A 22,912-nucleotide genomic window follows, 5' to 3' on the forward strand; every position below is an offset into this window, starting at 1 on the left:
ATGGGCCGGCTTTCTTGGAGTCGGCCCTTCATGGGCCAGCTTTCTTGGAGTCGGTCCTTCATGGGCCGGCTTTCTTGGAGTCGGTCCTTCATGGGCCGGCTTTCTTGGAGTCAGTCTTTCATGGGCCGGCTTTCTTGGAGTCGGCCCTGTTGTGGCGTCCCCTAAAGATCGTTTATGTCTGGGCCGCCTTCCTCCAGTCGGCCTATGTTATAGCCGGCCGGACGAAGGCGGCCCCGTGTCTTGGGCGCTTCAAGGCTCGGTTGGCCCATTGTTTTTTCTGAGGGCCAAAGGGAGCCGGTTAGGCTACCCATGGTCATTTACTCCGACACTGAGCAAGAACCGTTCTTACCTACGCATCAAAACCACAATGATAGCTCGTCAAGTTAGTGCTGTTTTAACCTTCTGAAGGACCGGGCGTAGCCACACTCGGTTCAACTAAAGTTGGAGAAACTGACACCCGCCAGCCACCTGTGTGCAAAGCACGTCGGTAGAACCAGTCTCGCGTAAGCGTACGTGTAATGTCGGCCCGGGCCGCTTCATCCAACAATACTGCCGAACCAAAGTATGACATGCTGGTAAGCAGTATGACTTGTATCGCCCACAACTCACTTGTGTTCTACTCGTGCATATAACATCTACGCATAAAACCAGGCTCGGATGCCACTGTTGGGGATCGCAGTAATTTCAAAAAAATTCCTACGCACATGCAAGATCATGGTGATTCATAGTAACAAAAGGGGAGAGTGTATCTTCATACCCTTGAAGATCGCTAAGCGGAAGCGTTTATCAACGCGGTTGATATAGTCGTACACCTTCACGATTCGCCCCGATCAAGTACCGAACGTACGGCACCTCCGCGTTCAGCACACGTTCAGCTCGATGACGTCCTCGCCTTCTCGATCCAGCAAGACATGCGAAGTAGTAGATGAGTTCCGACAGCACGATGGCGTGGTGACGGTGTTGGTGAAGAACAATCTCCGTAGGGCTTCGCCTAAGCACTACGGAAACTATGACGGAGGATAAACTAGAGGGGACAGGGTTGCCGGCACATGGCTTGGTGTTTCTTGATGTGTCTTTGGCGCTAGCCCTGCCCCTCTATTTATATCTTGAGCCTTGGGGTCAAAACTTGGAGTAAAAGTCTCCACAAAGTCGGTTTCACCCGAAAGGCAAGAGTCCTTCTCCGACTCCAGGGCCAGATGCCAGGGTTCCCGACGTCTGGACCCAGACGCCGGGGACCCTGGCGTCTGGCCCCTGGACTCCGCAAAACTTCCTTTTGCGCTTTCCAAAAACCTTGTGGGCTTTCCCCCTTTGGCCCAAATAACGTGTTCTCGTACCCAAACATTTCGGGAAACATCCAGAACCCCTTCCGGTGAATTCCGGTACCCTTCCGGAGACCAAACAACATTATTCCATATATTAAACTTTATCTCCGGACCATTCCGGAGTTCCTCGTCATGTCCGTGATCACATCCGGGACTCCGAACAACATTCGGTCACCAACATACATAACTCATATAATACTATATCGTCAATGAACGTTAAGCGTGTGAACCCTACGGGTTCGAGAACTATGTAGACATGACCGAGACATTTCTCTGGTCAATAACCAATAGCGGAACCTGGATGCCCATATTGGCTCCTACATATTCTACTAAGATCTTTATCGGTCGAACCGCATAACAACATACGTTGTTCCCTTTGTCATCGGTATGTTACTTGCCCGAGATTCGATCGTCGGTATCTCAATTCCAAGTTCAATCTCGTTACCGGCAAGTCTCTTTACTCGTTATGTAATGCATCATCCCGCAACTAATTCATTAGCTACATTTGCTTGCAAGGCTTATAGTGATGTGCATTACCGAGAGGGCCCAGAGATACCTCTCCGACAATCGGAGTGACAAATTCTAATCTCGAAATATGCCAACTCAACATGTACCTTTGGAGACACCTGTAGAGCTCCTTTATACTCACCCAGTTACGTTGTGACGTTTGGTAGCACACAAAGTGTTCCTCCGGTAAACGGAAGTTGCATAATCTCATAGTCATAGGAACATGTATAAGTCATGAAGAAAGCAATAGCAACATACTAAACGATCAACTGCTAAACTAACGGAATGGGTCAAGTCAGCCCGTTAATCAAATGACAACTCATGTCTATGGTTAGGAAACACAACCATCTTTGATCAACAAGCTAGTCAAGTAGAGGCATACTAGTGACACTATGTTTGTCTATGTATTCACACATGTATTATGTTTCCGGTTAATACAATTCTAGCATGAATAATAAACATTTATCATGATATAAGGAAATAAATAATAACTTTATTATTGCCTCCATGGCATATTTCCTTCAGATCTTATATGACCAGGAATCACTTAGACCATATCAACTTCCATGCGCAAAGGACTTAGAATTTGTACGCACCCAGAGATCACCAATTTTGTGAAGATCTATCCTTGGTGATGCTTATAAGTGCAAGCCATGATATAATAGATTGGTTGTGCTTCGTGGGCCGTTTGGTGGGCGTCAGAACCGAGATCTTTGGATCCTTAACCTTTTGGTTCGAGTCCTCCATCAACGAGGATGTAGGATAGCACCAACTATCTGAACTACGTGAAAAATCGCCGGGTCAACAAATATTTGCCTACTCTACCCTATTCCCTTACTTTCATTCAAGTTGTTATATTTTTCGATGCTTACTCATTATACTTGCTTGATTGTTTAAGGGTCAACTAGCCTCTTTGTGCTTAAAGTTGCCGAAGTTTAAAAGTGGTAGAAGTTTGAATTAGGTCTATTCACCCCCTCTAGATCATCGGTTAGACCCCACAAAGGTGTGTGTGTTACTACGTGTGGTAGTGTGTATTTGTGCGTCTACATTGTAATTGATGTTCCTTAGAAATAGAGAATATGCTTGATCGTTTTGCGCAAGTTGTTGAGACGGCCGTTGTGGTGTTTGTGAGTAACTTTTGACAAACCGACTCCTTTCGAAAGTTCGGCCAAAAACTAAATCTAACTCTTTTGCTTGATGTTAGATCCTCTCGCACTAAAGTTGGCAATGTCTGAGCCGCTTATCTTTGAGTTGGAATTCTTTTTTACAGTTTCTGTGAGCAAGGAGAAAATTCTCACCGGTTATTGTCAAATCAAGATACCAATCACAATCTGACTCCCTGGTTTTCCTCCTCGAGGTTGAAAATAATCGAAAGATATGATAAAGCACCAAGAATCATTAGAGGTGCTATCATGTACCAAAAAGCAAAATGACACAATGCAGTAATGCCAACATTAAAAATAAAATAATTGTTACATTTCATATAATTTCTTACCTCCGCATGACGAAAACTTGGCTGGAAGTTGATGCCGAACAGCTTGCCAGTTGCAAGGCTGCTGGCGCACCTTGACTTGCACAATCGACATGGTGGTGGTGGTGGTGGCGCCATTTTCCTAAAGCAATATGAGGAAGGATTAACGATCCACTTCACAGAAAAGAAAAATATTGTTAAATCAAAATGTTCTATAAATCAACTAAATCAACTAGCCTATTAAATCAACTTGCCTGCTAGATCAACTAAATCAAAATGTTCTATAAATCAACTAAATCAACTAGCCTATTAAATCAACTTGCCTACTAAATCAACTAAATCTAAATGTTCTATAAATCAACTAGCCTACTAAATCAACTTGCCTACTAAATCAACTAAATCTAAATGTTCTAAATCAACTAGCCTACTAAATCAACTAAATCATATGAACTAAATCAAAATGTTGCATATGAACTAGCCTACTAAATCAAAATGTAGCAAGGTGGAGGGGTTGTGGAAGGAGGAGGAAGGAGGGAGAAGAAGGGGCGACTGGAGGAGGGAGGAGAGAGTAGGACGGAGGAGGAAGGGCGGAGCGAGGAGGGGCCGGCCGGCGGTGAGTCGAGGGAGGACGGAGGAGGAGGGCGGTACCGAGTCCAGGAGGAGGAGGAGTTGACGGCGGCACAGAGGGAAGAGGGGTAGGCGATGGCGGCTGGCGGGGGCGACGGCGGCCGGCGGGGAAGGACCGGCGCGCGGGGGGGTTGAGGGGGAGATGGAGTGAGTGTGAGTGTGAGTGTGGATCAGATAGAGGAGAGCGTGGGGGTGGGAGCTAGCTAGTTTTAGCAGTAGCGCTCTAAAGGTAAAGGCGCTACTGCTAAACTACCTAGCAGTAGCGTGCTCCGAATTAACGCGCTGCTACTAGAACTAGCTTCGCGGCGGGGTCGTGGGAATTATAGTAGTAGCGCGGCTTAGAGGAGGCGCGCTACTGCTATGTTTATTTCAGCAGCGAGTTTTGCGAGAGCGCGCTACTGCTACATTGCAGCAGCGGCTTAATTTAAAACTCGCTGCTGGTAAGATCCTGTGTATAAGCTTTTCCTTAGTAGTGTGTATGGTTAAGATGTTCATGATGATAACTTATACAGGAGTCTTGCATATTATAGGATCTCAAACAATAGGATCCTAACCAGCTAAGCTGTCAAGATTACCTAAAAAATATCTCAAATAAGTGATAACTTGTAAAATAGTGAATTTAGGGCCAGAGTGGAGATGCATGCATTATTAATCGGTATGGCGTTGGCTCGTCGGCATACTAGACTACCAGTTATGGTGCAGTCTTACTCTTCGACTTTCCTCTCGTGCCTCTCCGGGTCAGGTCTGGATCGCTTAGTTGATGGCCATTTAATTTCTAAAATTAAGTCTTTAAAGGTCGGTTGGAAGTTTGTTTCAAATAAAAATCAGTGTTTTTTCATAGAAATATAGAGTTGTTGATTGACTGATAAGGTATAATGACTTGATAAAGAACCCTTGTATTAAGGATCTCTTGCCTCTGAATTGTATATTATTGTGAAATAAACTATTCCTTCTGTTACATGCTGTGAAATGTCTACAACGCCTTTAACAGAGGGAGTACTATTGATAAAAAAAGGGCAGCTAAATTAAATTTACAGTTTGCACTAAAAAGCAGCCACGAAGCCACGTAGGATGCTACTCATCATCAGCTTGTAGCACAGCCGTTGGATCCTTTGCGCCAGTCGATCTGGACGGCGGGGGACGCCGCTCGCCGCTCGCCACTCGAAGCGGCCTGCCCGCGAGCCCCGCAACCCCAATCCGTCCGCCATGGCGCTGTCGGTGCACGCCGCCGCCGTCGCCGCCCCGCGTCTCCTCCCCCCTCCCTCGCTCCACCGCTCTGCTCCGAGCACGGCGCCTCCTCTCCTCCCCCTCCTCCGCGCCGTCGCCTCCCTCCGCTCGGGCCCCAGCTCCTCCCGGTGGACGCGGCGGGCGAGCGTGCGGGTGCGCGCAGGCGCCGGCGGCGGAGGGCGGAGGAGGGAGTCCCCGTACGAGGTGCTCGGCGTGGCGCCATCGGCCGCGCCCGCCGACATCAAGCGCGCGTACCGGCGCCTCGCGCTCAAGTACCACCCGGACGTCAACAAGGAGGTGCGGCGCTCCCCTCCTCTTCACATCCAGGCAGCAGGATTCAGCGATGGAAGTAGATTCAGTACTGTTACCCTAAGGGATGCTTTGCTCTGCTTCATTGCAGGCGAATGCTCAGGAGAAGTTTCTGAGGATCAAGCACGCCTACAACACGCTGATGAACTCGGAGAGCCGATCCAAGTACGCGAGCAGCAGCAGCAGCCCTGATTCTTCGTGGTCTCCCGGGAGCAGCAAGCCAGCTGATGCAGAAGAGGATTTCTATGGGTTTGGTACTGAAATCTCCTCTCTTCCTCCTCTGCTCTAACAAATTAGTAGTATATTATTCTGGGGCTAGGAATTTTATGCTGGTCAGTGAACTGAAATGGTTCTCTGACCATTGGTTGATCATTGATGCGGTGGTACACTCTGCTAGTGTTAGTGCCATGTCATTGCAGTTTTCGAGTACTAAGGAACTGCTTGTAGATTCAATTCCTATTGCAGTTTTGAATCGGCCGGTAGATAAGATAGTTATGCAGATGTAACAAGTTTAATCGATCGGTAAAAAAAATGTCCATTTTGCTGACGCCACTTGGTTTCTGGTTTTGCAGGGGATTTCCTTAAAGACCTGCAAACAGAATTTCAGAACTGGGAGGCTGGCCTGAACTCAGAGCAGAAACCTAACAGCCTGTGGGAAGAACTGTCAGTAAGTTATCTTGGCGGGCAACTTTGGTGCACATTGTAAATTTTACTTTTGGAAAAAGATGGCAAAATGTCCACTTGCTAGAAGAACAGTTATAACGTTGCAGCTGGTAACTATGGCCTATGGTGTAGCTCATGCAAATTATATTTATTTCTGCTCATGTAGGCGATTGGTGAGGAGTTTGTTGAGTTCCTGGAGAACGAACTGAACATCGACGGCTCGAGCACCGAGGAAGACGACGCGAACGATCCGTACACGCAGTTTGGAGGGAAAGGCGGAAATGCCCAGGGTGACAAGAAAGGAACAAACAGCTCCGACGATGGCGTGTCCGACATAGAGTCCGTCCTCGAGCAGCTGAAGAAGGAGCTTGGGCTCAGCTGAACGGTTGCCTGTCGGCTGCATACGACGGGGGCAACTGCGGCCACCTTGATCGGTACCAACCCGGTGTTCATATGGAGGTCCGCTGTTCTCCCGGATCGATGGCGGTAATGGTAGGTACTACCAGATGTTGTAATTTAGCTGGTAGAGCTTTCCGGTGGGGCGACGGATCGAGCGTTTTGCAGAATGTTTTTGTTCTTGGTTCGTAGGGCTGCAGTTTGTTATGGAAAGAGAAGAGAAGAGAAGGCGTGTGCTTCCTTCTACTCCCTCCGTTCCTAAATATAAGTGTTTGTAGAGATTCCACTAGGCGGAGCAAAATGAATGAATATAAACTTAAAATGCATCTATATACATCCGTACGCGGTTTATAGTGGAATCTTTACAAAGACTTACATTTAGGAACGGAGGGAGTAGTACAGTTTTACTTCAATTTTTTGGGGTTGAAAGATACTGAACATGTCTGAATTCTTTTCTCTTGAGACATTGGACATGCCTGAAACTGAAAGAGAGAGGGAAGGATTTTCTTCACCAACGAACCGGCCCAATCACGGGGGACTCGTGGCATCGGCCCGCCTGGCCCGGTCGGCCGAGCCAACCAAGCAGCCCAACGCGAGAAGAGAGAGATTAACCCTAGTCCATCGACCCCATCGGAACCGAACCGCTCCTGTTCTGTCTCCGCCCCTGGTTTTCTTCTCCCCCCGCCCCCCATCTCGCCCCAGATTTCTTCCGCCGATTCCGTGGCGGCCGGCCGGCCGATTCGCCGACAGACCACAGAGAACAAAAATAAACCCGGTGAGTTTTCTTCCCCGCTCTTCTTCTCCCCCTCCCCGCAGGGCCGGCTCGTCCTCTCCCTGGTTGGTTCGCCTGGTTTAATTCCTCACCGCCTGGCCGGGGATTAGCTCGTCCGGAGCGAAGTTTTTGGGGATTAATTCTTCGGTGACTGACGATGCCTGGTGCAGGGCGGGAGGCGGCGGATGGCGACCCCGGAGCCGGAGGCGTCATCGGCGGCGGCGGACGCGGTGGCGCTGGCGGTGGCGAGGGACGAGGCGGCGGAGGAGGAGGAGGAGGACGCGGCGGAGGGGGAGGGCGAGGGGATGGAGGTGGTGGTGCCGATCGGGGCGCAGAAGCACGACCCGGCGTGGAAGCACTGCCTCATGGTGCGCCTGGCGGGGCGGGACCGCCTCAAGTGCGTCTACTGCGGCAAGCACTTCCTCGGCGGCGGCATCCACCGCTTCAAGGAGCACCTCGCGCGCCGCCCGGGCAACGCCTGCTGCTGCCCCGACGTCCCCGCCGACGTCGAGGCCCTCATGCACCGCAGCCTCGACGACGTCGCCGCCAAGAAGCTGCGCAAGCGCGCCCTCGCCGCCGCCATGGCCGCCGTCGCCTCCGCCGACCCCTCGCCCGCCGCCTTGCCGCCGGCCTCCTCGCCATCCCCCTCCCCCTCCGCCTCCAACGCCGACCTGGCCAGCCCCATCCACGTCCTCCCGCTCAGCCAGGCCCCCCGCGCCGAGGACACGCCGCTGTCCCAGACGGGGTGGAGCGGCGGGGGTGCTGCCAAGAGGAGGAAGAAGGTGCTGACGGTGAGGCGCGCTCCTGCTTCTGCTCCGCAGGCCCAGCAGCAGCCCCTCCAGCCTGCTACTCCTGCCCCCCAGACGCAGCCTCCTCACCAGACTATCATGGCGCTCGATGCGACAGCAACAGCGCCTCCGTCGTCGAGGCATGCCGATCCGGCTGCTGGCTCGGACAGGGAGCAGGTTTGCATGGCGGTCGGCAGGTTTCTGTATGACGCCGGTGTGCCACTGGAGGCGGTGAATTCCGTGCATTTCCAGCCGATGGTCGACGCCATTGCGTCCATGGGAGGGAGGCCCGAGGTGTTCTCGTACCATGACTTCCGCGGCTGTGTTCTGAAGAAGTCGCTGGGCGAAGTGACGGCTCAGTTGGAGTTCTACAAGGGGTCATGGGCCCGCACAGGGTGCTCAGTGTTGTCCGATGAGTGGACGGCTGACAAAGGCAGGACCTTGATGACCTTTTCTGTGTATTGCCCTGAAGGTACCATGTTTCTGAAATCGGTCGATGCAACGGATATCGTCACATCATCAGATGCATTGTTTGAGCTGCTGAAGAGTGTTGTTGAGGAAGTTGGAGAGAAAAATGTCGTCCAGGTGATCACAAAGAACTCTGAGATTCATGCAGCCGCAGGGAAAAGGTTAGGTGAAACATTTCCTACGCTGTTCTGGTCTCCATGCACTTTCCGGTGCATCGATGGTATGCTTGAAGATTTCAGCAAGGCGGTGGCAGTTAGTGAGATCATTAGCAATGCAAAGACCATCACTGGATTTTTGTACAGCAGTGCTCTTGCATTGAGTTTGATGAAGAAACATCTACAGGGGAAGGATCTGCTAGTTCCTGCAGAGACTCGTGCTGCTATGAACTTTGTGACACTGAAAAACATGTACAGTCTGAAGGAAGATTTGCAAGCCATGGTCAGTTCAGATGAATGGGTACACTGCCTGCTGCCAAAGATACCCGGAGGGATAGAAGTGAGCAATATTGTTAGCAATTCGCAATTTTGGTCTTCATGTGCCTTAGTTGTTCGTGCCACCGAACCACTTGTGCATCTTCTTAAGCTGGTAGGTAGCAACAAGAGGCCTGCTATGGGGTATGTTTATGCTGGATTATACAAAGCCAAAGCAGCAATCAAGAAAGAGCTACTGAAGAAGAGCGACTATATGCCTTACTGGAACATTATTGACCAGAGATGGGACAAGCACATGCAGCGACCGCTTCATTCAGCTGGTTTCTTCCTAAATCCACTGTTTTTTGACGGAATTAGAGATAACATATCGAATGAGATTTTCTCAGGAATGCTAGACTGTGTAGAAAGGCTGGTGTCTGATGTCAAAATCCAAGATAAAATTCAGAAGGAGCTTAACATGTATCGGAGCGAGGCAGCTGGGGATTTTCGTAGGCAAATGGCTATCCGAGCCCGGCGTACTTTACCTCCTGGTTAGTACTACTATACAGAATTACAGATTGTATTGAACTTACTTTTACTTGATTGACTAAATTATACTAGTATTCCTGTAAGCATGAGGTTTCTGAACCAACCTTCCACGCTCCATTTGTTAAAGCATCAAGTTTGTTTGATGATACTTTGATCTTAACATGTTGTATTATCTTGCAGCTGAGTGGTGGTATATGTATGGCGGAGCATGCCCGAATTTAACACGTTTGGCAGTACGTATCCTCAGTCAAACCTGCAGCGCTAAAGGGTGTGATCGGACACACATTCCTTTCGAACCACTCCATGACCAAAGAATGAATATTTTTGAACGTCAACGAATGCATCATCTCACCTTTGTTCAATGCAACCTGCGGCTACAAAACAGGTAACCAAATCCCCGTTACATAGAATGTTTTAATCGATGACATGTTATTCTGAGAATAAAAATAGAAAAACTAGCAAAGCATGGATGCAACAAGTGATTTGATCTATGTATAACTGTTCATAGGCAACAATACAAGGCGAATGCATTTGATCCAATCTCGGTAGACTACATAGACATAGTTGATGACTGGGTGGTGGATAGATCTGCACTGTTCTCTGGACCGACGGAGCAGCCAAACTGGATGGAGATTAGTCAACCATTCAACTGGACCCCATCAGCAGGACCGGGCGATGAATTCGAGTCCTTCATTGAAGGTACATATCCTCCTTGCTTACCCGTTTGTCCGTGGGTAATGTTGAGGGTTAAACATGAAGATTTTGTTTGCAGGAGTCGATGATGAGATGATCCAAGGCGCTTCCCGAGGAATCCAGGCCGATGATGACGACAAAGATGATTCCAATCATGAAGAGAGCTCTAACTTGGATAAACCTGTAAACTAATGGAAGTAGAAGGGAATTGCTTGTGGTATATTTCCATGTAGCAGTTATCTGGAAGAAAAAAGAAACTTTTTCGAGTAGCAAAAAGGATATAGGTGTTTCTTGTGTGATTTAAAATTTAATGCATCTTTCGATGCTTGTGATATTTCGATGGAAAAAAGGAAGTTTTATGCAAGCAGCATACAAGGGATAGAGGTGCTTCTTGATCTGTGGAAAGTACAGGTGCTTCTTGTTCTGTGGTTTAGACTTTAATGTATCTTTCAGTGCTTGAGATAGTTTCTTGTCTTTGTGATTGAGGTATTTAGAGATTGGATGTTTTTCTCTGTCTTTATCCGGTCATGGATATTCTAAAACCAGAGCTTCTCCTAATATGCTGCAAGTATGCAGCAGCTTTGTTTTTGTTTTGTTTTATTTTTTCTGCACGACATAATCAACATCAGATTTATTCTTTTTAAATCTGAAGGGCCTCCCATTATCAACAGAAGAAGGTAGTTGGACTAGTAGCTTAGGATATTATAGCAGAACAAAGAACACTAATCTGGAGCCGGTTTTCAAATATGTTGTAACAAGTTGCAGCCGCTACATAAATGATTCAGTAAATATTTCCAAATTGTGTACTTTAAAAGTTGCAACACCAGCGAAAACTATTTGGGTGGTACAGGAGCTACAGAATTACACAGCGGCATGCCATTTATGAATACTTGTGGCGAAGCTCATGCGAGGCAAAATAATCTCCTTGGAAGCCCCGAAAGAAGCCAGATGAGGAGCATGGCAGGGGAAAACGCTACCAGCGCCTGCATTTTGTCACCTGGGAACTAGTACATCATAGGCAGGACTACTCATCAGAGAATCACCCACCGATTTCTCGGTTCAAGTAGTCAACAAACATCCTCTTCGCGCTGTCGGCATCTGTTGGTGGGGGTCGCCCGCTCAAGCTGTACTGCCCTGCCAGCTTGATGAACGTGCGTCGGAGGCTCCGTAGCTCAGGCAGGCCAACCGATCTTCGAAGATTAATGTAAAAGTCAGTTAAGGATCTCACCGCACAATGATAATATCCAACGAATGGTGGTTTCCTTCACTTGATTATCTTATGGCAAAACAATAATATAGAAAGATGAATCCAATTCCAGATTGAGACCATGAGACAGAAAACTACTCTACCTCAGAATTTTTAGTCTGCTTGATCGGTGTTTGAAAAGTCATTTGCAAGTTTGAAAAAGAATGCATGGCATGTTGTGCATACAGAACATAGCCTACATATGCACAAAGACGGATATATTTTATTTACAACTCCTGCAATAATATAATTTGCTAAGAGCATATTGCTCAAACAGTAAAGGATATAGTTGGCAAGTCGGCTCCAAGAGAAATCTTATTCATGGCAAGCCCAAGACCACCAGACTGTGCCTCCACAATTGCACTGACCACCTCCTGCAAAGTGCAGTTCATATCACAGGTTTGCAGCTCCTTCTAAAAAAGTTGCTACATTTCCTGGGACTAGATATCATCAGCCAGGAAAACTGCAGTTACCTGTGTTGCTTTGTCCATCTCGTAGAGCGAATTACCCTCAGTAGTCCGTACCTAAAATATTATCAAGTCAGGATTTGTATAAATCTACAGGAGATCCAGTATGAATGGAACAGTACTGCAGGTTGGAAATACACAGTATTTGCACAATAGTAGGAAGACTTTAATTGTTTTTGCATTTGCATCATGGAGTATTCAGAGTTTGACAGGATTCGTTTGAGATATGGTTCATCTGGATTTCAAGCAAAAAAAAAAACCTAGCCTAGCCCGGCACCGTTCTGCATTTGGAGCAAGCAAAATTTCTTTTAGGCACCGTAGCCTGGGATGGATAGAAAATTAGCTGCATGGGGAGACAAACCAGCTCGCTTTCGTGGGCAAGAATCACATGAACAGCACTTCCGTAACTACTTACTACATAGTTTAGTGCTTGTCTAGGAAAACATAACTAACCTTCAAAAGATTATTCAGATTAGAGGCAACAGCTAAGCCAACACTAGCACATGAAAGACTGGATAGGCCAGCTTAGCTTTAACCAAATTCACCGATAGTGTAACATGGGAAAAAAGCATAGGAACTACATTTCCTTAATATGTTCTTGTATTTGGCTGCAATATATAGTACCACACCAAATTCATGCAGGCATTAACAGAGTACCAAATAATTTTGGAATTGTTTATGTATTGGAAGACCATGCAGTTGTAGTCAATCAATGATGTATACAAAAAATTCTTTGTTAGAAAAACATTTATACTTACAGACTGAGTAGCTATTGTAGGCTGGAGAACTTTCACATCTCTTGTTTTCGAATCCACTTTCTTAGTCAAATATGATACAGCCTCAGCAATAACAGGGGAAGATTCCACAATTTCCTCTATTGAAAACAGTAGATAAAACAGATCGATCAAATGGGATAATGAGACAATTAAGGAAGTAAAGAAGTAGAGAGCGAGCACTAGGCAAGTATAGTGACCATTTCTTGGGTGGTACTAATTCTTGTGTAACCAATATAAAAATGGATAGAAAGGATTGTGAAAAGAAGCCTGGAATTTTCTGTCTGACAATAAACTACTCCCTCCGTCCCACAATATAAGAGCGTTTTCGACACTAGTGTAGTGTAAAGAACGCTCTTATATTATGGGACGGAGGGAGTAATTAACTAAAATAATTACCAATTCAACCAATCACATGAGCATGAGTTTCTATGAGTGTTCGACAATAACAAGCAATAAATATTGTGGGTTCAACCAATAGGGACTATAGAACAATAGAAGGACAGAACATCTACTATGGTGAGTAATGCATAAGCTACTAGACATATGTGATACTAATTACAAAGATTAGATATACCATGAAAATATTAGTACTGATTCAGATCACGCATGCTGTGAAAATAAAATAATTAGACAAAATAAGAGCTACTGTATTTGACTACCTCTAGATGGAAACAATTCAAAAAGAGGGGAATCCCAGCGGCTACGACTATCAGGCCTCTCAAATCTCCTTGCCAGATCTTCAAATCTGTGAAAACAGAAGAAATCATGAGAGCAATGGCACCTGCTCGGTAAACTGAAGGAGACAAAGAGTCCATTACTTTCCCCATAAACCCGATACAACAGCAAATCCTTCCATAACCTATCAAATATTTCAGTGATTTGAAATAAAAATGCCAACTATATATATATATATATATATACATGAATTCGAAATCAGATCAAACAAAGTAACTGTGCAGCATATATCTCATTCGTAAGAGGTATTACATTTTGCAAACAGGTCGACAAGAGCCACGAGAGAAATATCTTACATATTGCTATCATATGAGGGTTCTCCTTTCTCCTGACGCTTGACGTTCCAATCCCTACAATGGTCCACTTCTGTATCACAAAAGAACTGAAACATAAAAGATGAAGTATGATGGAAATCACTTACTATTATATCATTTACAATATTAAATGGTGCAAAAGCGCAGTAAACTGGCCAATAGTTTCTACATGCACCCTCTTCAATAGGATACTTTGTGTAGGACATAATCATGGTTTGCAAATCAGGTAAAAAAATTAAGATCACTTTGCTAATACATCTTATTTATAAAGGTCTGTCCCTCCAATTTCCCATGTTGTACTCCCTCCGAATCATATTACTTGTCGTTCAAATGGATGTATCTAGACGTATTTCAATGCTAGATACATCCGTTTGAGCGACAAGTAATATGGGTCGGAGGGAGAACTTAATTTCTGAACTGACATTTTAATGTCGGTGGGTCTTCACCAATCACCAGTCATGAATCACATCAATTAGCTCGTGTTAGCTCCATTATTATGTGGCATTTATGATTATCTGGTTGCCTCTTTACTACCTGACTTCTATTGCTATCTAACCAACAACAATACTTAGAGAACACATGATGCCATCTCATCATCATTTCATTGTGCTATGCTCATATTAGTGTAAACCTGTTATGTGTAAAATGAATGCAACAGTCAATAAACAGGACATCAAGTGCCTACCGCACAATATCTTATTCCCGAAGCACGCGCAAGACACCAAAGCTCGTATCGGTACCCCTGCATATTATAGGTAAAAATCATCACGCCTCTAACATAGTACAACATAAGTTGCAGAATCTACTTCATATTACAGTTTACATAGTAACTGCTCAAGAAACAACAACAAAAACTGAGCTATATTGACATTTTTTTACTATGTAAAACGATGGACTTGAGCTTGTAATTCTTAAACTTGAGTGGTTCCAAAAACCATAGCACAGGGAGGGGACCAGATTTTGTTAAGTTTTTTCCCTGATCACACTGTGCCAAGTACAACAAAAACATACATAAAGAAGATAACCATACGGTACTGCTTGTATCTTCTATTACTGATTGAGAGTGGAGTAGTGATTGCAAGTTGCAGCAATAGAATTACGGACACAGTACTGCCATCACCTTAATATTGTTCAGAGAATCCACGATGATTATGCCATCCCGTGACACGGACCTATCAACTTCTGATCTCAAAACTCCTCTTAAGTTTTTCTCCACAACCATATCTAAGAAAGAAAAGCACAAAATCGGTTGGCAGAAATAAGCGGATGGTAAAAGAACAATAAAAATGAATTGAACAGTAGCATAGAGAAGACATGAAGACTAAAAACCGACAATACCTTTGTAGCTTTCATTGCGTCCAAGATGGAGCGATGACTCATCAATGACGCGGACAGTGACATCAGGCACGGAGGAGCGAAGAGCGGCAGCGAGACAAGCTGCAGCCTCTGACTTGCCGCTGCACGGCTGCCCGCACATCACCACGAGCGCCATGGAAGATGTAGAAACCTTAGGAGATGGATAAGCAAAAGCATCAGGGCATGGTTCCATCTTCAAATACAAGCTAAAAGTTGAGAAAATTCCCATTTGCAAATGTTTAATGCTAAATCACTCTGTGGATGGATATTGTTGTCTGTGTCAAAAGGGCCACCATAAATGCCATTTATCGAGGTCGATACAGCATATGAAATACGAGGAAATTGATGATTTATAAGGAAGTTTATATATCACATAGCTGGTCAGCCTTTTGTTTGACAAAATATTCGAAGTTAGTCGTTTGGTTTGGCTACAAATAGGGAATAAAAAGGCACTCCTAATTAAAACCCAGCACGGAGATCTCAAATCAGTATCGCTGATCATATATCTCTAACCATATCTCTCTGTACATGGCGAGCTCTCGAGCGAGGTTCCTCGACGAGGTGGTGGCGAGAACTGCCTCCCACTGTAGGGGAGCCGAAATTGGTTAGGGGGAATCGATCGCGAGAGCGAGAAGGTCGTGCGGCGCCGACGAATTGGAAGGGGGCACACCGTGGGCTGCGGCCGGGCATGGAGGAGCCTCGGCCGGAGCCGAGAGAGATGGCCGTTGCTGTCCTGGGGTATACGGGCAGAAGGGCAGAGGGGAGATGGGGCTCACCTTCCGTCCGCGCTCCGTTGAAGTAGGTCGCTGGCCGCCCCTCGTCTGCTGCCGGTCCGGTGGTGCTTGCGCTAAGCGGCGACGCGGCGGGACGGAGCTCTAGGGCTCGGCGGCGGTGGACTGGTAGTGCTGCGAGGGAGGAGATTCCGTTGGGCCGGGCTGGAGGAGGAGACGGGTCGGGTCGTGTGCAGAGGAAAGTTACGGGCCGGCTTTTGACTTTTGTCATAATAAAAAAAATCTCCTTTGCAGAAACCTGCATGAGTAGCATTCCCAGTCACATGCTTTTTTTTTAGATTACCGAAAGGCGTGGGTAAAAGATTTGACTCTTTCCGAGCTCGGTTGGTCCGGCAAGAAAATGAGGATGTGCGTAAATATCATCTGGTAAATTGGATTAATGTGTGCCAACCTAGGGATCAGGGTGCCCTGGGAGTTACTAATTTAGATATAAAGAATATAAGTTTTTTGTGCAAATGGCTTTGGAGGCTAGAGAACGAGGATGGAGATTGGCAGGAGATGATTAGAGCAAAGTATTTGAAAAAGAAAACTTTGGCTCAGTGTGAATCATCTCCTGGCAACTCCCATTTCTGGAATGGTTTGATGGAGGTTAAAGATATTGTTTATAGATGCTGTCAGAGAGTTGTGGGTGATAGTCGCAAAACTAAATTTTGGGAGGATGCTTGGTTAAGAGACAAACCCCTATGTTTGATTTTTCCACGTCTTTACAACTTGACCTTTGGTAGGCATGTCACTATTGCGAAGGTGTTTAGCCAGGATTTTGATTGCATCAGATTTAGAAGATGTTTGCATGGGAGACCCTCGATATGTGGAACAAATTACTTGATATGTGTAGTCGGATGACTTTGTCGGAGGAACCATACAAAGTTAAATGGCTTCTTACCTACTTTGTAAGCTTCTCGATTAAATCTCTGTACCATTATCTTGTTGCTCGACAAGTTATATTCCCTTATAAGTTGCTGTGCAGAATGAAGATGCCATTGAAAATTAAAGCCTTCTCCTGGTTAGTGATCAAGAATAGGATCCTAACCAAAGATAACTTAACTAAAAAAGGTTGGAAAGGTGCTAAGCATTGTGTAATGTGGGGTGCTCCTTGGGCAACCAAAGATCCCATGTCTTTTTCCTTGAATTATGCTAGAATTGGTTGCCTAACTATACTGACAAAGATAGAGTAGTTGTTATGCTTGGTATTGCTGCTTTGCTATGGTCTATTTGAAAAACGAGACATAAATCATGCTTTCAAGGTGTGATGCCCAATGATCCTACTGATACTATTATGTCTGTTTGCTCCCTTCTATATTCGTGGAAAATTTTGCAGAAAAAATGACTACAAAACATGTTGCAGCTAGTCACTACAAGGACTGCCCAGGTGGCTCGAGATGTCTTCAGGAGAGGATATGGGTGGGTGCCGTATGTGAGGAGAATCTGATGAAATCAGTTGCTGGAGCGCTGGTTTCAAGACTTGGATCGCTCCTGGTTATCACCCAAAAGAATGGATAATTCTGATGCTAGTTATATTTAGCTTTTGTTCTATTGTCATTTGCCTCTTTTTTGCATTAGCTTTTGTTCCGCCGATCTGGCTCGATGTTATCTAAACAAGTATGCTAGTGCTGGTTTGGTTGCTAGTGTTTCGTAGCATCCTGATGCGGTTTAGTGCCAGGGATGTAAAAGTGTATTGCTCTTTTCTTGTAAAAGACTCCATTTTTTTAATGAAAATGGGGGCCATGTGGCCCCTCATCGAAAAAAAAAATCTCCTTTGCAAATAGTAGTGTAGCGGTTTGCACGGATTCAAATGGCAATTATTTAAGAGAGCTTCTATAGGGCGCTGAAATTATTTAGGAGAGCTCCTATAGGGCGCCTTCAGCGCCGCTAAACCCAATTGGCGCCCACTGCAGCGCCCTGGTGGGCCGGCCCAGTACCATGCGGCTCCAGCAAAAAAACATTAGATAAACTTGCCGTAGCAAGGATTTAAACTCGGGGTGAAGCAGTGCCGTACGCACAGGCTAACCACCAGAGCTACCAGGTTGTACTACGTAATATTACAGCTAAACAGTTAAGAAACCAATGAATCCACGCTGTTAAAAAAAATAAAAAACTTCACGAATTTGTTTCAAAAAATAAAGGGCTACATATTAAAAAAAAGTTCACTAATTTGAGGAAAAAGTTCACGGTTTGGAAAGTTCGTGAAAATTTAAAAAAGGTCACTAATTTAAGAAAAGTTTACGAATTTGAAAAAAATCACAAATTTGACAAGTTCATGAAAAATTGGAAAAGGTTCACAAAATACAAAATAATTCAAGAAAATTGAAAACATTTCATCAAATTTTAAAAAAGTTCATCGAATTTGAAAAAAAGTTCACCGATTTAGAAAAAACTTAATCGGTTTTCAAAAAACTGTTCATCAAATTTGAAAGAAAACTCACTGAATATGAATAAAGTTCATCAAGAAAAAAAGTTCACCGAATTTTAGAAAACCTTGATCAGATTTTAAAAATCTTCATCAATTTCCAAAAAAAAGTTCATCAAAAAATGGAAAAAGTTCATCGAATTTGAAAACAGTTCATCAATTTTCAAAAAAGATCATCAAATTTGAAAAAAGATCCTCGAATTTGTAAAAAGTTCGTCAAATTTGGAAAAAGTTCATTGGTTTTAAAAAAGTTCATCAGATTTGAAAAAAGTTCATCAATTTCCAAAAAAAGTTCATCAAAAAAATGAAAAGTTCATTGATTTTGAAAAAAGTCTATCAAATTGGAAAAATAGTCTATTGATTTTCGAAAAAGTTCATAGAAAAATTTAAAACATTAATCTATTTGAAAAAGGAAGAATCAAAAAAAGAAAAAACATAAAATAGAAAAAGGAAAAATGGAGAAAGATAATATGAAAGAATAAACAAAAGATGTAACTTGTTCGAGTGGGCTGGGTGGCGTGATGGTTAGTGCAACATCCATCGATGTAGGAGGTCTAGTGTTCGATTCTATCTCGGGTACGTTTTTTGCGGTATAGAAACCATATAACCATAGGGGAGATGGGCCGGCCCATTAGTACCGATGAAAGGGGAGAGGGGTGTGCGCCCGTTAGCAGGAATGCCTAGGAACCGACATTATTTACGGGAGCTCCTAACCGACGCCTTTAGCGCCGGTTTCGAGTTCTGGCGCTCGAAGCGTCAGGCTACTAGGCCGGCCCAGGTGGGTTTCGATCGATCACAGTAATCACGTCGCGAAAAAATAAAAGTGAAGAAAAACAGCGAAATCCAGGTTTCGAACTCAGGATCGCACATCTTTTGTCCACTAACGCAAGTACTACTTAACCATTCTTTTAGTGAAACATTTAACGTAAAAATATGAAAATTAGTTGAAAAGTTCATTGATTTAAAAAACTAGTTCATCAATTTTTTAAAAAGTTCACAAAAATTGAAAAAAGTTTCATCAATTTTGAAAAAAAGTTCATCAGTTCTGAAAAAAGTTCATCGATTTAGAAAAAAGTTCATCAAATTAGAAAAAGTTCATTATATTTGAAAAAAATCACCGGATTGAAAATTTTCATGGATTTTGATAAAAAATCATCAATTTTGAAAAAACATTCAACGGATTTGAGAAAAGTTCATCAATTTTTAAAAAAGTTCATTGAATTTGAAAAAAAATCATCGAATGTGAAAAAAGTTCATTGAATTTGAAAATAGTTTATCGAATTTGAAAAAAAGATCCCGCATTTAAGGAAAGAAAAAAAGAAAGGGAAATGAGGAAGAAGAAAAAACCGTCCAGAAACTGACCAGCGAACGAACTAGAGAAAGAGTAAAAGAAAAGAAAGAAGTCTATCAATCGATCGTTCCCGGGTTCGATCCCTCACTTATGCACGTTTTTTTCCCTGTAGTTTCAACACGAAAAAGAAACGGGCCAGCCCAGCGCGACGCGGGGGTGTGTTTGGGGAAATAGAAGAAACAGGCGCCGTTTAGGAAATGCCATTATTTAGAAAAAAAATATATATGACAACCAACATTCGGCGAAAACCGATGAAAATCACGCGAAAAAGATGTTTTGAAGTTTCAAAAAAAGAAGAAAATACAGGATGTTAAGAGAATGATGTTCTATTGCCTTGCATAAATTCAAGTTCCAATTCATTACGAGATATGAACTATGAAAAAGAGAAATTCAGCATTGAATAGTGCCAAACAGTAATGTCACTAGTCATCGCTGAATTATGAAAAAGACAAAATCAACATTGAATAGTGTCGAACAGTAATGTCACTATTCGTTGCTAAATTCGTCTTTTTATAGCTCGCGTCCCATAATATTTTTAACTTGAAATTTCACATGACAATAGAACATCATCCTCTTAACATCTCAAGTTTCTTTTCGGAATACTTTGAAACTTGCAAACATGGTTTCCACGAAGTTTTCTTTGAATGTTGGTTTTTGAATGATATCTCCCTTATTTAGGCTCGTCTGCATTTGGTGAGCCATGGTGTTCGAGATGTGGTTACTCTCGAAACAATTGCTTGCAGGAAATCACTATGTTTGGCTAAGGATCTTCTTCTCCATGACGTTGTGATCACCACGGATTCAAAGCAAGTTGCAAGGGACATCCACACAGGAAGCCGCGGGTTGCATGCTCAAATTATTGCTAAAATCAAATTGCGAGCTTCAAATTTTAATTGTAATGTTCTTTTTGAAGGTCAGGCATTGAATAGTGAAGCCCATTCACTTGCTAAGTTTTCTCACTCATTAGGTCAGGGGCGTCACATATGGCTAGGCCAACCCCATGAACATATTTGTATCCCAAACATTGTGAACTTTGTGTAATAAAAAAAGCCTTGGGATTCCTCAAAACAAATAGTGTAGAATTTTAGATATGAAAGTGTTTCTCGCTTGCGAGCTCAAATGCACCCATGATAAACAGTGAAAATCACGCGAAAAAGATGTTTTGAAGTTTCAAAAAAAGAAGAAAATACAGGATGTTAAGAGAATGATGTTCTATTGCCTTGCATAAATTCAAGTTCCAATTCATTACGAGATATGAACTATGAAAAAGAGAAATTCAGCATTGAATAGTGCCGAACAGTAATGTCACTAGTCATCGCTGAATTATGAAAAAGACAAAATCAACATTGAATAGTGTTGAACAGTAATGTCACTATTCGTTGCTAAATTCGTCTTTTTATAGCTCGCGTCCCATAGTATTTTTAACTTGAAATTTCACATGACAATAGAACATCATCCTCTTAACATCTCAAGTTTCTTTTCGGAATACTTTGAAACTTTCAAACATGGTTTCCACGAAGTTTTCTTTGAATGTTGGTTTTTGATTGATATCTCCCTTATTTAGGCTCGTCTGCATTTGGTGAGCCATGGTGTTCGAGATGTGGTTACTCTCGAAACAATTGCTTGCAGGAAATCACTATCTTTGGCTGAGGATCTTCTTCTCCATGACGTTGTGATCACCACGGATTCAAAGCAAGTTGCAAGGGACATCCACACAGGAAGCCGCGGGTTGCATCCTCAAATTATTGCTAAAATCAAATTGCGAGCTTCAAATTTTAATTGTAATGTTCTTTTTGAAGGTCAGGCATTGAATAGTGAAGCCCATTCACTTGCTAAGTTTTCTCACTCATTAGGTCAGGGGCGTCACATATGGCTAGGCCAACCCCATGAACATATTTGTATCCCAAACATTGTGAACTTTGTGTAATAAAAAAAGCCTTGGGATTCCTCAAAACAAATAGTGTAGAATTTTAGATATGAAAGTGTTTCTCGCTTGGGAGCTCAAATGCACCCATGATAAACAGTGAAATCACAAAAGATAGACATGACAATATCTGTTTTTTTGGCAATAAACATTAGTGATTTGTCTACATTGGTGCAATTTTCCGTCAAGAAAATAATATTATTATTAATGTTTTGTGGAGAATAAAATAAAATCAATGCGCCAATATATGCTTTAAAAATAGTGTTTTCATCATCAATTTTGGTTTTCTTCCAGAGCATTTAGAAAGAAAAAAATATTCATGAAATTTCATATGTATGTATACAATTCGTTAATGTTTATTACCCATGTTTTTAGCTTTTTATTACTTTTGTACTGTTCACGAGGGAGCACTTGAGCTTGCATGTAGAAACTCCATGTCCATATAAATAGCTATTCTCTGCTCTTATTTGATTGTTGAGATTAGCTTAGCCATGCCGGTTATATAGTTAGAACATCTCGGGGGGAGCCATGCCGCTTACATAGTTAGGGCATCTCAGGGGGAACCCAAACTAGGGGGTCAGCATCCGGTCATCCAGTTTTAGAGCCCTCTACTTGTTTGCCTCTTCCTTCTTTCTCTTTTGTTTGGCTAAGTCGAATTACATTAATTTCATCATGAACAATCCATGATATGTCGTTCATTATAAGCTCCAAATCAACAAGGCGTTGTACCTGAACAGAGAACAAATTATCACAAACTATCCTCAACAACGTGAAATTCCACCTCCTGTGCAAGATTCCAGGCTGGACACATAGTCCCAAAGAAAGATACATGGCTAAAGGTCCTCTCTATGTGCACCCTAGTGAGTGCCATGAAACGGCAAAAAAGGGTCGGCTCCTGTAGATATGGTGGAAACGGCCCGGACTATGCAGGATCTCGAAAAAAAATTACAGGACGAGCGATCTTGTGGGATTTGTTCGGGGCAGGAAAACCGCCCGCGTCTGCTAAATCGACGCTTATTATTCTAGATGGCCCGTTTTACAGGATTTGCTAGAGATGCTCTAATTCTTGCCAATTTCGAGAGTAATTTGATGAAGAATGGGCAGAAGCACTAGTCCCTTCATTAGTAGGTACAGATTTTTACTGTTCATGAGGGAGCACTTGAGCTTGCTTGGGCTCTAATTTACATGATTTGAATGAAACTAACCCGGACTAACACTATTTTCAGAAGAACTATCATGGTGTTGTTGTTTGTGCAGAAATAAAAGTTCTCAGAATTGGACAAAACTTTTTGGAGAATTATTTTGAAATAAATAAAAAATACTGGAACCAAGACCCACTGGAG

General features: G+C 43.6%; 3 protein-coding genes across 3 annotated transcripts; 2 read left to right on the plus strand and 1 right to left on the minus strand.

The window, feature by feature from the left end:
- The first annotated feature begins 5,092 nt into the window (after window positions 1-5,092).
- Window positions 5,093-6,768, plus strand: LOC119312553 (dnaJ homolog subfamily B member 8-like). The gene is made up of 4 exons (XM_037588283.1): window positions 5,093-5,451; window positions 5,555-5,717; window positions 6,036-6,130; window positions 6,293-6,768. The coding sequence occupies exons 1-4, from the start codon at window positions 5,134-5,136 to the stop codon at window positions 6,506-6,508; spliced, it is 792 nt and encodes a 263-aa protein (XP_037444180.1). The 5' UTR covers window positions 5,093-5,133; the 3' UTR covers window positions 6,509-6,768.
- A 696-nt stretch (window positions 6,769-7,464) lies between these two features.
- On the plus strand, window positions 7,465-10,666 carry LOC119312554. The gene is made up of 4 exons (XM_037588284.1): window positions 7,465-9,511; window positions 9,690-9,894; window positions 10,018-10,208; window positions 10,282-10,666. Exons 1-4 carry the CDS (start codon window positions 7,480-7,482, stop codon window positions 10,392-10,394), a joined length of 2,541 nt encoding a protein of 846 aa, XP_037444181.1. The 5' UTR covers window positions 7,465-7,479; the 3' UTR covers window positions 10,395-10,666.
- A 253-nt stretch (window positions 10,667-10,919) lies between these two features.
- On the minus strand, window positions 10,920-16,043 carry LOC119312555 (protein KTI12 homolog). Its single transcript, XM_037588285.1, has 10 exons — window positions 15,873-16,043; window positions 15,079-15,247; window positions 14,861-14,964; window positions 14,426-14,482; window positions 13,723-13,808; window positions 13,351-13,436; window positions 12,674-12,789; window positions 11,922-11,972; window positions 11,736-11,822; window positions 10,920-11,406 (listed from the first exon to the last, which is right to left on the minus strand). The coding sequence occupies exons 2-10, from the start codon at window positions 15,230-15,232 to the stop codon at window positions 11,242-11,244; spliced, it is 906 nt and encodes a 301-aa protein (XP_037444182.1). The 5' UTR covers window positions 15,233-15,247; window positions 15,873-16,043; the 3' UTR covers window positions 10,920-11,241.
- Between the last annotated feature and the right edge of the window lie 6,869 nt (window positions 16,044-22,912).

This window comes from Triticum dicoccoides, chromosome 5B (genome assembly GCF_002162155.2).
Source record: "Triticum dicoccoides isolate Atlit2015 ecotype Zavitan chromosome 5B, WEW_v2.0, whole genome shotgun sequence".
NCBI classification, from domain to species: domain Eukaryota; kingdom Viridiplantae; phylum Streptophyta; class Magnoliopsida; order Poales; family Poaceae; genus Triticum; species Triticum dicoccoides.

Coding starts and splice junctions, on each gene's coding strand:
- LOC119312555 (XM_037588285.1), bottom strand. CDS start 15,232: ATGGCGCTCGTGGTGATGTGCGGGCAGCCGTGCAGCGGCAAGTCAGAG. Junction 14,965..15,078: donor ACGCAATGAAAGCTACAAAG/GTATTGTCGGTT, acceptor TTTCTTTCTTAG/ATATGGTTGTGGAGAAAAAC. Junction 13,437..13,722: donor CCCTCATATGATAGCAATAT/GTAAGATATTTC, acceptor CTGTTTTCACAG/ATTTGAAGATCTGGCAAGGA.
- LOC119312554 (XM_037588284.1), top strand. CDS start 7,480: ATGGCGACCCCGGAGCCGGAGGCGTCATCGGCGGCGGCGGACGCGGTG. Junction 9,512..9,689: donor CCGGCGTACTTTACCTCCTG/GTTAGTACTACT, acceptor ATTATCTTGCAG/CTGAGTGGTGGTATATGTAT. Junction 10,209..10,281: donor ATTCGAGTCCTTCATTGAAG/GTACATATCCTC, acceptor TTTTGTTTGCAG/GAGTCGATGATGAGATGATC.
- LOC119312553 (XM_037588283.1), top strand. CDS start 5,134: ATGGCGCTGTCGGTGCACGCCGCCGCCGTCGCCGCCCCGCGTCTCCTC. Junction 5,452..5,554: donor ACCCGGACGTCAACAAGGAG/GTGCGGCGCTCC, acceptor GCTTCATTGCAG/GCGAATGCTCAGGAGAAGTT. Junction 5,718..6,035: donor AGAGGATTTCTATGGGTTTG/GTACTGAAATCT, acceptor CTGGTTTTGCAG/GGGATTTCCTTAAAGACCTG.